At 39.4% G+C, this 14,028-nt stretch overlaps 5 protein-coding genes and 1 non-coding gene across 7 annotated transcripts; 4 read left to right on the forward strand and 2 right to left on the reverse strand.

The window, feature by feature from the left end:
* The first annotated feature begins 281 nt into the window (after nt 1-281).
* Nucleotides 282-4,157, forward strand: LOC106309674 (putative methyltransferase NSUN6). Its single transcript, XM_013746759.1, has 12 exons — nt 282-511; nt 589-880; nt 1,169-1,319; nt 1,538-1,675; nt 1,768-1,830; nt 1,992-2,113; nt 2,250-2,466; nt 2,780-2,991; nt 3,285-3,385; nt 3,502-3,583; nt 3,704-3,765; nt 3,871-4,157. The coding sequence occupies exons 1-12, from the start codon at nt 282-284 to the stop codon at nt 3,980-3,982; spliced, it is 1,782 nt and encodes a 593-aa protein (XP_013602213.1). The 3' UTR covers nt 3,983-4,157.
* Nucleotides 4,158-4,319: 162 nt separating this feature from the next.
* TRNAA-AGC lies at nt 4,320-4,392 on the forward strand. The gene has a single exon. It is a non-coding gene; the product is annotated as a tRNA-Ala (tRNA).
* Nucleotides 4,393-4,689: 297 nt separating this feature from the next.
* On the reverse strand, nt 4,690-7,444 carry LOC106309907 (protein JASON-like). Its single transcript, XM_013747055.1, has 7 exons — nt 7,217-7,444; nt 6,914-6,965; nt 6,730-6,815; nt 6,152-6,375; nt 5,253-5,967; nt 5,072-5,163; nt 4,690-4,985 (listed from the first exon to the last, which is right to left on the reverse strand). The coding sequence occupies exons 1-7, from the start codon at nt 7,376-7,378 to the stop codon at nt 4,895-4,897; spliced, it is 1,422 nt and encodes a 473-aa protein (XP_013602509.1). The 5' UTR covers nt 7,379-7,444; the 3' UTR covers nt 4,690-4,894.
* A 443-nt stretch (nt 7,445-7,887) lies between these two features.
* On the forward strand, nt 7,888-9,274 carry LOC106311919 (oxygen-evolving enhancer protein 2, chloroplastic). Its single transcript, XM_013749251.1, has 4 exons — nt 7,888-8,196; nt 8,280-8,512; nt 8,603-8,653; nt 8,890-9,274. Exons 1-4 carry the CDS (start codon nt 7,956-7,958, stop codon nt 9,148-9,150), a joined length of 786 nt encoding a protein of 261 aa, XP_013604705.1. The 5' UTR covers nt 7,888-7,955; the 3' UTR covers nt 9,151-9,274.
* Nucleotides 9,275-9,502: 228 nt separating this feature from the next.
* On the reverse strand, nt 9,503-12,314 carry LOC106311918 (uncharacterized oxidoreductase At1g06690, chloroplastic). The gene is made up of 10 exons (XM_013749250.1): nt 12,006-12,314; nt 11,551-11,642; nt 11,414-11,454; nt 11,165-11,329; nt 11,062-11,084; nt 10,892-10,963; nt 10,523-10,690; nt 10,355-10,437; nt 10,040-10,102; nt 9,503-9,819 (listed from the first exon to the last, which is right to left on the reverse strand). The coding sequence occupies exons 1-10, from the start codon at nt 12,244-12,246 to the stop codon at nt 9,634-9,636; spliced, it is 1,134 nt and encodes a 377-aa protein (XP_013604704.1). The 5' UTR covers nt 12,247-12,314; the 3' UTR covers nt 9,503-9,633.
* Nucleotides 12,315-12,482: 168 nt separating this feature from the next.
* Nucleotides 12,483-13,931, forward strand: LOC106310275 (DNA-directed RNA polymerase III subunit RPC8-like). Of its 2 annotated transcripts, none has more exons than XM_013747512.1 (7): nt 12,483-12,691; nt 12,784-12,876; nt 12,970-13,057; nt 13,182-13,266; nt 13,351-13,414; nt 13,508-13,597; nt 13,719-13,931. In XM_013747512.1, the coding sequence occupies exons 1-7, from the start codon at nt 12,581-12,583 to the stop codon at nt 13,794-13,796; spliced, it is 609 nt and encodes a 202-aa protein (XP_013602966.1). In that variant the 5' UTR covers nt 12,483-12,580; the 3' UTR covers nt 13,797-13,931. The 2 variants fall into 2 exon arrangements, with proteins under 2 accessions (XP_013602966.1, XP_013602967.1); XM_013747513.1 differs by having other exon boundaries at nt 13,203-13,266.
* Nucleotides 13,932-14,028: the final 97 nt, after the last annotated feature.

Below are 14,028 nucleotides of genomic sequence, written 5' to 3' on the forward strand. Positions count from 1 at the left end.
TAATTTCTTTTCTAAACTTGGTCATTTCACAAATTCACCCCTAAAATTTTAGAAATCATAACCTACAACAAACAGTTTATTTGTAGTCACAAATTTCAAATTTAACTTCAGACAACAGTTGAAGTGGTTCATCGTCACTCAAGCGTGATTAGTCAATCAGTAACTACAGTCAATATTGCACTTGTTGGGCTATTTTATCAAAGAACGCTCAATGGGCCTAATCTACAAAAAATAGGTCCATCTTCCATTAAAGCACACTTCAAGCTAAAACAAAAAGCAGAATGAAGAAAGCGAGGGTTCTGCTTAAACCCTCTTTACTCTCCAGAGCCACCACCGTCTTCTCCTCTCTTTCTCCGTCACGCCTTCTCTCTCACCAAATGGAGACGAATCCTTCCTCGGATTCGTCGCGTTACTGTTATGATCCAGTGTTGCGATGGGATCCTCAAGTAGAAGACTACTTCAACAAAGCTTATGGACCTGATCACTTTTCTCGCATCTCAAAGGCTCTCACGTACTTACCTTCTTTTCATCCTTCTTTTTTTTGCCTTATTAGCTTCGAATTGATTACGTTTTCTTTTTCCTTGTTAGGCGTCCGTCTTCCTACTCGTGCATTCGAGTGAACACAGTTAAAACGACGAGCGACGCTGTTATCGAAAAGCTTACGAAGATCTTAAACGAGTCCGAGGATGGCTTGAAGCTATTGCAATCCGATGGGAGCAGTAGTCCCATCTCCAAGTGTCAGATTCCTGGTTTGGAGTATGTTGTTTTTGTCCATGGATCAGGCCCGCATAGAATTGAATATGGATCTGGGCTTGAAGGCCCTCCCAAGGAGGTTTTGGTGAGCAGGAAGTGTGCTGAAGCTGTTCTTAGAGGAGCTCAGGTTAACTCTATTTCTCTCTGTAAAAAAACTATAATGGCTAGGTGCGAGTCAAAATGATACTCTGAGTGTTAGTTCAGACACTTTCGATAGTATCTGTGACAAATAAAATTATTTATAAAATCAATGCATTTGTAGTTAAAATTAAGCCCAAAGTTGCATTGAAATTCTAAAATCACATTTTTTGGGTAACAAGAAAAAAAATATTAAAATGACAGAGGGAGTAATAGTTTTAGATAATCTACTTGAGAAGGAAGAAACTTTATCTTTCTCTTATGGGTTCTGTTGTAGGTGTATGTACCAGGTGTACTGGCTTGCACTGCCCATGTTGAGAAAGGAGATGCAGTTGCTGTCTGTGTTGCTATGGAACAGCCTGGTGATGATGAAGGTGACTGGAGTGTTAATATGACTCGTGGGACCACTCTTCAGGGTCTACCATCAGGCAAGAATCATAATTCTTCCTTTTGATTAGATCATATTCATATATCATTTGGTTTGCCAATATTATTTTCCACTGTATCTTATACCAAATAGTAGGTGTTTGACTGTTTGGTTTATTGACAGTCTGCTATAAAGGGAAATATTTCTTCCTGTTTAGTTGTTTGACATAAGATATTTTATGAACTTAAACAGTTGACATGTGCCGTAGTGTTATTGTAGATCCTTTCTATTGTGAACGCAGAGGACTATATATCGGCATGGGAACAACTATGTTGTCAAGGGCTGGCATGTTTCGTGTTCCTCATGGAGTTGCGGTTGATTTGAGCAATAGAGTTTTCAGATTGCCTTCTTTCCATAGTATTCTTCTTCTTTTTCCCTAAGCTTGCTTTCTACTTCAGCTTACAGTTTATGACTCTCAGTATCTCACGTTGTCGTTTTTGGCTCGTTAGATGTCCTCGAGGGGGAAATATTTCTTCAAAACCTGCCAAGCATTGTTGCTGCTCATGCTCTTGGTACGTGGAAATTTTTGGTCTAGGCCATGCTTATACCTTCAGCCACTTGTATGATATAAGTTACATAAATCCATAGTTGAATTGTTGAAATATAGATGAGAATGCCGGTGGGATATAAGATTGAGGAAGTTTTATGCTAAATTTTTGTCTTGGCTTCCCAGATCCTCAGAAAGGGGAGAGAATATTAGATATGTGTGCAGCACCGGGAGGCAAGACTACTGCAATTGCTATACTTATGAATGATGAGGGAGTGATAGTGGCAGCAGATAGATCTCATAACAAAGTACAGTTTCTTTTCATTACATAGGAACAACCTTTTAAATTCTTCGCATAGTTACGTAATATTTATTGAAACCGACATGATTTCATTTGTCTGTTTACTTGCTCTAATTAGTCTGGTTTACTCTTTCAAAAATTAGGTGCTGGATGTCCAAAAATTGTCTGCTGAGATGGGCTTAAGATGCATAACTACATGTAAACTGGATGCGCTGAAATCTGTTTGTCTTCCAAACGCACTCAGTGATTCAACAACATTGGTTAACGGTGAAAATATTGGTTCTGTTACCAACCATTTATCATCAAATGAAGAAATGGCATCGGGAAGATCCGAGGCTGAAAAATCACCTGAGGTGAATGGTAATTAAGCTACTCTCTCTCTCTCTCTCTCTCTCTCTCTCCCCCCCATAGTGTTTGCTTGGTTTAATGGTTTTCTTCGAAAATGTTTAGCCTCTGTGTTTGGTAGGTGAAAGTACATCAATAAACTTGCCATGTTTGCGGAAATGGACCTTAGTTACTTATCACTTAAGCACCATATAGATACATAACATTACTGAATTGGCATCTACAGTCCATTATCTTGTGCCTACGCATGTGTGTACATATGAAAATCCCTATCTAATAATTCCAGTAGTTTTAAAAAACAAGCTGAATCTTTGCATCCACATTTTAGCCAGCACTGAACAGCCAAGTGGAGGAGATGATGTTAGCGAAGCTGAAATCAGGAAGAATAAGGGAAGGCTGAAAAATGGTCGGGGAAGAACTCAATCCCAAGGTGGAAGAGCTGGAAAATCACAAGGTTTCCCGCCTAATAGTTTTGACAGGGTCCTTTTAGATGCTCCTTGTTCTGCTCTTGGCTTGAGACCTCGTCTTTTCGCTGGACTGGTAAGATATGTTCAAACCTGCGCTGTCATGTGTAAACTCCTACTGTTCGTGATTATGGTTAATTAAGCATTAACTTCTCATGGATAGCCTTAGCTTAGTCACTTGTATGTGGCGGAAATATCATTTCTAGGTAGCTTGTTGAAGTAATATAAATACTTCTATAAGTGAAAACGAAATTATTGAAGTGTTTGTAGTAACTTGGAGTAGAAATCTCTGTTTCTTCCTTCTTTCTTTTTATAAAGATTGTTAGGAGGGACTTGTGGAATGAATTTTGCCATTGTTATTTATTGTAGGAGAGTGTTATATCGCTGAGAAACCATGGAAGGTACCAGCGGAAAATGTTAGACCAGGCTGTTCAATTGGTACGCATTGGTGGAATTCTTGTATACTCAACGTAAGTATACCAACATATTCTCAGATTCGTTAGTTCTGAAATGAGACGTGTGCGGAATGACACAGAGTTACTTACTATAAGCTAACCCGTGGATGATTTGTTTTGCACTTTGCTAGATGCACAATCAACCCTAGCGAGAACGAGGCGGTGGTTCGCTATGCTCTGGATAAATACAAATTTCTTTCTTTAGCACCACAGGTTTGAATCTAAAAATACCCTTTTTCTAAGAAACTGTTGCAGTTCTTGGCAAACATTGCATTAGGACCTTGTTCTTTTGTCCTGATGATCTTCATGTGTGTTGCTGTTGTCTTGTTGCAGCATCCTAGAATTGGAGGCCCTGGTCTAGTTGGTCGATGTGAATTCTCTGACGGATATGTTGAGTAAGTATCTATTCTCACGTCAAGACAAGGATTATATTCAATAAACCAAAACTTTAAAACATTGATGGTACTAAGAGATTTGGCTCTGATTCTTACTTTTTGCAGGGAGTGGTTGAAACCGGGTGAAGAAGAAATGGTTCAGAAATTCGACCCTTCATCTGAGCTTGATACCATCGGCTTCTTTATAGCTAAGTTCAGCGTCGGCCCCAAAGATTAACATCTCAAAATGCTGATTCCTCATCCAAAGACATTCCACAAAAAAAGATTGTGGTTTATACGTTGTTATTTATCTCGTTTTTCTAAATGAGATGGAAATACGGTTTTGTAATCATCTTTCTGAAACTAACAACATAAATGTCATCATCAACATTTTTTACAAAAACAAAGATCTCACCCCCTTCCTCTCTAAGATTTGAGAACCTTGTATTTGTGCCGGTTGATGATGGGATGGTACAGCCGGCCGTCCGGTTAAGAGCATCTTGCATGGAGGTTAGAAGTGAAAATATTAGAAATCATTATGTTATTTTTATAGGCTAAATCACATTATCGTCATTGGGGATGTAGCTCAGATGGTAGAGCGCTCGCTTAGCATGCGAGAGGTACGGGGATCGATACCCCGCATCTCCACTTTTTCGCCGCCTCTTTATTATTTCTTTGTTGTATTACTTGCATGTTCGTTTTAGGTCTCCATGAATCAATTTTTTTGCTCAGTCTCCGTTGTGAGACCAGATCCTAGAACGTACGAACCCATTAGATAGCTTGTGTCTGGAGAAAACCTTAAGTACAGAGAAACCACCAGTAGAGGCTACACTGCTTACTTTCAGTACCAAAGAACTAGAAGGAACCTCTGCTTTGCAACATTTTAAAGTATGAACTACATCTTTCTAACACATAATCGGACATAAATTATATGTATGTAATATATCTAAGATTTGCAGATTAAAATTACTCGAGAAAAGTATATCACAATGCCGAGTGCCTGGGGAGAGAATTCCCAAAAGGTTCACAAACACACCCCTGTTTATGCTTTTTTACTCTTAAAACTTATTATAAAGTTCCATAAAAGCTGGAAACGAGAGTATCTTCATTGCCATCCGTAAGTACCACTCTTCTGTACGAGAGAAAAGTTTCAGAACGAAACTACTGAGTTTGGTTGCACGGAATGCTGCAGCTGCGATATGTCCGAGTCTTCTTCATCCTCCTCCATCGCTTCAAGGTTCCTGCATCACACACATTGATAGATCGCTTATATAGATTTCATCACTTCTCCTAGGTAGATATATTGTTGAGTTTTACGGTTAAATACCTTCGAGGGAATAGACTCAAACCACCTTCTTCAGAGAGTGCCTTCTCCAGTCTTACCTCGAATGGTGTTGCATGCCAACTCACTTTCTGATCCTGCGTAAGGTAAGAAGAATGTAACAACTCATTATTTATAGGCATTGTTAGAGCCTAGAAAGCAGAAGTTTAAACATGAGAAGTAATACCTCTTTGTATTTGGTTGTGGAATTTGGAATCCCATTTCCATCCCACCATTTGGGTGAAACCTCAGTTTGCTCATTCTCATTCCAGTGAGCAGCAACCAATCCAATGATAGGCCTGTCACCTGGAGTCATGGCATTGACTCCAGGTGTTATATCGTTTAAAACACCAAAGTCTTCTCCACCGTCTTCATTGATTGGGTATAGCGAAGGAGAAGAGCTTGCCTCAAACTTGGATAGTTTCTCATCTGAAGTTGCTGAAGTGGGAGTTTCACCCTCTATCTGCTCTTGTTCTATGCTCCCATATGAATCATCATGGACATTATATAAGGACGCATCTTCCATTATATTAGACACCGAATGCACAAACTGCGACCTGATTCTAGGCCTTCCCTTTCTTGCTGACTCCATGTTTGCTGGATATACGGTTCCAGGAGTTTGCATCTCATCAGATAGCTTCAATGGGGTTGGATTAGGCGAGCTCACTGTACTTTTCCCACCCATCTCTGGTTTTCTTGAACTGCTATTCTCAGAAGAGTTAGAAGACTGAGATTGATCCAGATCACATTCAAACCGCACCGACTTTGTCTTTCCAGCTGTGAACAATGGCCTGCCAGATCTATCTAACTCACCCTTGAACGCAGTGCCAATGCTTTCTACTTCATCAGCATCACCAGAAGCAGATGAGATCCTCGCAGTGTCCCCGTCATCGATTACACAACTAATATGAAAAGAATAGCGTGAGTTCAAGATCGAAATATGTGTTGAACCTCTTTAGTAAGATGCACCTCTTTAGTAAGATGCGACAGTAATGTTAGCACAGAAACCATGACAATTCTATCAAGCATAGCCCAAGAAGGCAAAATGCCTGTTTAACTAAGCAAAGTAAAGCTCTAGTGCTCTACCTGCTTGGTGTTTGCTCTGAAGTAAGTGATGGCCTTCCCAACTCTTCACAAGCTTTCATGGGAGTTGGTGATTCATCCAAATGAAACCCTAGCGCAGAGCTACTGGAAATCCATGAATGGAAATAAGAAGCTCCAGAACGTTGAGGACTACTCAGTTTTTGAGACGCTTTCCTAATTTCAATAGGCGTCTCCGGTATAGTGCCACAAGCTTTAAGAAACCGCGCCTATAGGAATCCACAAGTAAAAACAGATGGTCAGATACTCAGCATGGACTCTTGAAGGAATAGACAATCAGATTCCATTGATACATACAGAGAAAGGGTTGTCTGAACTACCACAACAAAGTACTGTTTCCGAAATAAAATCCCTACAATGTCATAAGAAACTCAACTAATAGCAACCACTAATGCAAGAAACCATATAGAAGCTGTAGCAGATTCATTACAGAAAACAAAGCTAAAGATCATCACCTCAGTCACAGAAAAAGCATAGACCCTATCTTCTCATTACTTAAGATGAGCACAGATCACAATAGCCATAAACAAACACTGCCTCCACTGCTTCTAATATAATCATACCTCATCCCGTAGGCCTTTGTCGATATGTATAGAATCCAAATCAAATCTTTCTTTGCCAAGGCAAGGCGATGAAGCTTCTTCTTCCTCTATAAAATCAAGAACAACAACACACCCTTACATTAGCACGAATTTCACAAAAACAAAGCTGATACAAACACATCAAAAAAAAAAAAAAGAGATTCACCTTCAGATCGAAACAAAGCAGACAGATGACTCTGCGATTCCTGGCCTCCTCTCTGAAGATCGTTATTAAAGAAAAGATGTTAGCAAATGAAATTCTGGATCAGATCGATACGATTTTGATCGAGAAATGCAAATACAAATGGTCCAGAGCTTCGTTCACATCAAAATCCAGCTCAACAATTATACAGAGGGCTACGATCTATCCGTGAATGTTCTATTTCTCATCAGCGATCATTGCATGAGCTAAGATTAACACCAAAACGAGCACGATCATGCGAATAAGTCAGAGAAGCTAAATAATTACTTTGGAATCGGCGAGTGAAGAGTGAGAGATAGATCGATCGTAGTCTCTTCCGCGGAAGCAGTTGAGGAAACAAGCCATGACTCTGCAAGCGGATACGTCGATGAATCTGAGCGCCGATCTGCACAGTAGACTTAGGTTCGGCTTCATCAACAGGCGTCGCATAGGGCGAATCAGAGACCGAGAGAGAGTCTTTTTTTTCAATCAGGAGAGGAAGATTTTCCCGAGAAAAGGAAATACTCTAAGCCGTTTTTTTTCGAAATTTGAAACCAAAAGGGTGCGAGGGAACTAATCAGGTGCGTGCGGGTCTATCCGATCCCAAAATAAAAACGTATCGTACAGGCGCGTGTGAAAGATTAATTACCCGATTTGACTGTGCCACGTGTTTGTATACTGATGTGGGTAGTCTGTTATGGGCCTTTCAGAAGAAATGGCCCAAAAGGCCCAGACTCCTTGTTTTTAGTCTTTCACTTGTTCGGCCCCTTTCTTACTTGTGCCACAAGTTTTAACAGTAAACAGACCGAACGCTTATGAATCTGACGTGGAACAAGAACAAATGTATCTGACACGTGGCGCATTACAAGACCTCAACAACCTTATCTAGACATCAACAGGGAGATCATCTAATATCCAAAACCAACCAATCATCTTCACTCTTGATCTCACCTCCATACATTATCACACTCCGCCACAATCCTCGAAAACTTAACCAGACACAGAGCTTGAGAGAAAGAGAGAGAAGATGGCTTACAGCGCGTGTTTCCTACACCAGAGCGCACTAGCCTCCTCCTCCGTCGCAAGATCATCACCTTCCTCATCATCCCAGCGCTACGTGTCACTCTCTAAACTAGTGTGCAAAGCTCAACAGACTCAAGAAAACGATACCTCCGCCGTCTCTCGCCGTCTCGCTCTCACACTCCTCGTCGGCGCCGCTGCCGTTGGCTCCAAAGTGTCTCCCGCCGATGCTGCCTACGGTGAAGCTGGTAAAGAAAAAATCCAAACAACCTAGAGGATCATTTTCATTTTTTTCAGACCAAACTAAAATCGTTGGTTTTGGTTTTGGCAGCAAATGTGTTTGGGAAGCCAAAGACAAACACAGACTTCACTGCATACAATGGAGATGGATTCCAAGTGCAGGTGCCAGCTAAGTGGAACCCAAGCAGAGAGGTTGAGTATCCAGGACAAGTCCTTAGGTACGAAGACAACTTCGACGCTACTAGCAATCTCAATGTCATGGTCACTCCTACCGACAAGAAGTCCATCACTGATTACGGTTCTCCTGAAGAGTTCCTCTCTCAGGTCTTTACTCACATGACATCTTACATAGATAATATCAAATGAACTGTGAGACTGAATGATGATTCAACTCTTTGTGATCTTTTCTTGCAGGTCAATTACCTTCTAGGGAAACAAGCTTACTTCGGTGAGACTGCCTCTGAGGTAAGCTTCTAAAACCTGATTCTCAGGACCGTCCCGAGATTTAGGAAGATATAGGCCATTTATTAAAGATTTCAAAAACAATTTTTTTTTATAAATTTGGGAGCCTAAAAGTTTTTTTACCAGCCTATATATAGTTTTCTTCAAAAAAATGTGGGGGCTTGTGGCAAATGTTTCACTTAGCATGGTTAAGGGTCGGTCATCTCCTTAATACTGCATAACTGTGTGTTCATTTACAGGGAGGGTTTGACAACAATGCAGTGGCAACAGCAAACATTCTGGAGACTAACATTCAGGACGTTGGTGGGAAACCATACTATTACTTGTCAGTGTTGACAAGAACAGCCGATGGAGATGAAGGTGGTAAGCATCAGCTGATCACAGCCACCGTGAACGGAGGGAAGCTTTATATCTGCAAGGCACAAGCTGGAGACAAGAGGTGGTTCAAGGGGGCCAATAAATTTGTTGAGAAAGCAGCCACTTCTTTCAGTGTTGCTTGATTTAAAAAGCTGCACAACAGAAGAACTATATGCTCTGCTTGTTGTTATCTTCGTTCGTCTCTTGTAAAAAAATGGAAAATGAAACTTAGCTTTTGAGAACTTATCAAGATGGTGATGTTACCTTTGCGGCTTTTTCAAAATTATATTTGGTAGATCTTTGCTCATTAGTATAATGGTTGCTCAAAGTAAAGACACTGACTCAGGAAGAAGCTATAGACTAATTCTAAATCCTTGAAAACCTAAAGAACATTGAAGAGAACATGTTTTATATAACTAGAGGTGTGTGAGTGTGACTGTAACATCTCTTAAAGCAAGTTTCAAAGGCCCCTTTGTAAAATCATATGCTTGGATATGTTGAAATGCTTCAAGAAGCAAAGAGATTTTTATTTGTATACATACATCTTTTACAACAATTACAATCATCTATATGCCACTTTTAATGCTTTTGAGCTTTACAAATGATACCAACAAGTCGTTAAGAGTTCAGAGATACTCAACAGGGAAACCAACGACAGGGTTTATCTCAGAGGCCAGGGACCGTAGCTCAGCCACTTCATCGTCTGTTAGACTCCAACCTATCGCTCCCGCAAACTCTTTGGCTTGTTCCGCATTCTTGGCTCCTGGGATTGGTATCACGTTCCCTTGTGCCACCAACCAGTTCAATGCTACCTGCACAACAAAATAAAGACTCATATATTTGATGTGAATTGAGGGCTTCACTGTCACGGTTTGCTCAACTTCAAAATGAGCCTTGCAATGTGATAGCAACAAGTGCTTTAGAAACATTTTGCTCAAATTATTAAGTTCCGTGGAGACCTTGAAATTGACAACAAGTAACAATACAAAAACAAAAAAGAAAAATAGGGTACATGAGGAATAAAGAAAGAACCTGTGTGGGAGTTTTGCTGTAGTTTTCGCCTATTTGTTTAATTCTATTCAGCAAGGGTTGAAGCTGTAATCACAAGTCATAATTAGTGAAAAACCTAAAAGGATTATGCCTACCTTGTGATAATTTATGCATAGGTACTTCTTTTTTTTGTGCATAGGTACATTAATTTGTGTGTGTGTGTTGTATATGCATCTTCTCAACACAACACTTACTAGAGTAAAATAGCGGGATTAGTAGAAGGTTTGTAACAGTATGTCATGGAAGACAAAACGTTTCTTAGAAGACTTGAGGAGAGGTATAACTAGCTATTATTACCTTTGTTAAAAATTCACGAGTATAAATGCGACCGCGAGGACCTGAGGGTGGGTTCTCTGGGGTGTATTTACCAGTTAGAGCACCTGCAGAAAACAAAAACAAAAAATAATATAGGATCTCTCTGTATGGAACTTTTCTAGAGTATGATGAACATAAAGCGAAAATGACCTTGAGCAATGGGGGAATATGCAATCAAAGAGACTCCAAGCTCATCACAGGCAGCCTTGACACCAGTCTGCTCTGGAGCTCTGTATATCAAACTGTAGTTGACTTGATTTGATGCCAGAGGAATTCCTCTCTTTTTGAGTCTCTCATAAGCATCACGTAGCCGCTTCTCTGAAGTAAACAAGACTCAATACAGTGGTGGGTATATGATAAAATCAGAAAGTTAAATAAAATGCATATGAAGTTATCCAACTTAGTACTCTTTGGAGAAGATTTATCATAGTTTCTATTGGAAAAAAGGAAAGCTCACACATCCTGATTCAAATGTCTTTTACTTTCAAATAAGTAAGGAGAAAGAGATTGAAATGGTACCACTGTAGTTAGAAACACCAACAGCCTTCACAAGTCCTTGCTCAACAGCATCCCCAAGACCATCCAAATATCCTAAAACATAACACATCGTGTCACTTGGTCTGATATGATTTTACCAAAAGCGACAAGACTCATTGTTCAGAATATCTCCAATGCTGAAATGAAAGTACCTTCATTTCCCCATAATCCCGGCCTGAAATGAAACCAAGCCAATGGTGAGTTCATTCCTCAACATAGTTATTATTCTTTTAAACGTAATTTACTAGAACATACCAATGGAGTTGATAGAGATCCACAGAAGAAAGCTCAAGCCTGGCAAGGGAATCTTTAAGGGCAGAGATAACACTTTCACGACCCAAACGCCAAGGCAAAGCAGCATACTTCGTTGCAACAGAAACCTCAGCTCCAGGACACCTCTCCTTTCTCTCCCTGATGAACCTGTCCAAAAAGATCACCAGCGACAGTCAACAAAATGTGTACATGGGGAGGCTGCTACATTCTTGTTTCTTTTTTAAAGTGTACCTTCCAAGAAGAGTCTCAGAGCTTATAGCACCCAAGGAAAACTAGTGAAAACAAGAATGTGAGATTCCACATCGGTCTTTAAAACAAAACCACGTTACAGAGAAAGGGAGAGAGCAAAGAGGTTTCTCGTTCTTTACCTTGGAACCGTAAACTTCAGCTGTATCGAAAAAATCTATACCGTTGTCAAGACTGACATCGAAAGCACCTTTGGCAGCCTTCAGTTTCCTGTCTACCATCACAGTAAAATAGAAGAAAAAAATCAATATTTATTCATTTCGACTTCAATGAAGAGAAACAACAGTCAAAATTATAAGTTAGAGAAGGAAAAAAAACAGTCAAAATTATAAGAACATATAAAACTCTGTTGCAGTTGATGTAAAAAAAGACTTTTGATGAATATAATTTAAAATTCATTAAAAACACACACAAAAATATGCATTAACAAATTCAATTTCAATTATTAATCATGACAAAAACAGAGATGAAAACTCAAGTATTAGTTCACAAAATGTAAATCATCGTTTTCTTAGATTATTAATTATATATTCGAATGTATCTAGAAAAGTATTTAAGTTTTTTTTAGAACACTGACCATCCCACTGGAAATCATTCCAGTAACTGTTATCACCCCACGACCACACTCCGATTCCAAGCTTTGTCACCTTCAGATCCGACCCACCCAATTTCACTTTAGTCTCTTCCGAAATCGCCGGAGCTACGGAATCTCCGGAGGCGACTGCTCTGACCAGCTTCCGATCGAACCTTACTCTGCTCCGAGAGGTTTCCGAGAGAACATAGTTCACAGGGAAGCTGAAATGCGTAGCCACGGCCATTGGTGTTCGATCTAATTTTTGAAGCAGAAGAGGTTATAGGCTTTTTGGTTGAGCGACGGTTAAACAGACACGTAGGATGTTGGCGGTCCGAACAAAAATTATTAATAAACAAATTAAATTATATATTTTAAAAGTACTTTCACCTTATTGGGCCAAGCCCATTAAAAATTTTACTCACGTGCACAATTTACACTAGCACGTGGTCATCATCTTCTTCATTTTGTGATTCGTCGGCGGCCAGTTAAAATTAGGGTTTAGAAATAGACTCTCTAACACCAACAGCGTCCTGTGAATCTCTTTCGAATTAAAAGTTTTGAACGGTTTTGCAAAAAACATGTTCTGTCTTAGCGAGCTGGAAGATACAGTAAGAGTGCCACCGTCTGACCTTAACCTCCCCCTCGAAGTTGCCATTAAGAAAGCGCTTCAAAAGCTCTTCTTGGACAAGGTTTCATCTTTGTTTTTCTTCTTGTTATATATATATATATATATACACTCTCTAATCTTATGAAAGTGGATGCTTTTGATATTATTTTAAAGGTTTTGTCGATTGGCCTTTGCGTATCAATCTACGGCATTAAATCAATCGAAGGAGGGTTCGTCTTACCCGGTGATGGTGCTGCCACCTATAAGGTATATTATATATATATTCAAATTATGAAGATTTTGTATTTTAAAATCTTTCATCATGTTTTGATGTTAATACCTTTTTGTTCTTTCTTGTAGGTAGTTTTTAGAATTGTAGTGTTTCGTCCATTTGTTGGTGAGGTCATTGCTGCTAAGTTCAAAGAATCTGATTCCAATGGCTTGCGCTGTGAGTACTACTTAACATTTTTTACTATGAATATTGACTTATAAGTTAGCTTGTTATATGCTTTGATTATATTATTGGCTATTTTATTCATATACATAATAAAGATTCTCTATATGCCTTATAGTAACACTTGGATTCTTTGAAGATGTTTATGTGCCTGCTCCACTTATACCGACACCTAACCGCTGTGAGCCTGACCCTTACAATAGGTACTGAAAACAAATGTGTGTTTCTGCAGTTTGTGACTGTTATACTTAAGTTGATCACAAAGTAAAATGTTTTAACATTAACAGGAATCAGATGAGATGGGTGTGGAAATATGGAGATGACGAGTTTATCATCGACGATTCATGTCAGGTTAACTTCTTTTGCTTCCCAAGTTTCTCCTTCCATGTAAATTTTGAAATAGTATCTTTTTTTTTTTCATAACAATGGCGTTGTGAATAGCAGATCAAGTTTCGAGTTGAGAACATCAGCTATCCACCTGTTCCAACTGAGCGAGCAGAAGACGCAAAGCCTTTTGCTCCTATGGTGGTCACTGTAAGTTTATCATCCTCTGAACTCTGAAGCTATTCCACTTGATTATATAACAAAAGCTAGTTAATGTAAAGCCTCTTGAATCCTGCAGTAATATATATATATAATCTTGTGAAATGTGCAGGGGACTATAGATGACGATGGTTTGGGCCCTGTTTCTTGGTGGGAGGCTTGTGCCCCGATTAGTGATGCTGAAGATTGAGAGACCTGAGCAAGACTTCCATCTCCAAATTGAAGACTTTTAGAATTTTGTTTAGTTGGGAATGCCTAAGCCTTTTGTAGCAATGATACAGATTAGAAAAAAAAAAAAGAATAATAAAAAGAAAGTTTGATTGAATGTACAAAGGTTAAGACCCCAAAACTATTCAGCCGCAGAACCATCTCTCTTTCCTTTGACTTACAATTGCGGCCAATGGGGATTAAGCCAACACATT

The sequence above is a fragment of the Brassica oleracea genome, chromosome C8 (assembly GCF_000695525.1).
Source record: "Brassica oleracea var. oleracea cultivar TO1000 chromosome C8, BOL, whole genome shotgun sequence".
Taxonomy (NCBI): Eukaryota; Viridiplantae; Streptophyta; class Magnoliopsida; order Brassicales; family Brassicaceae; genus Brassica; species Brassica oleracea.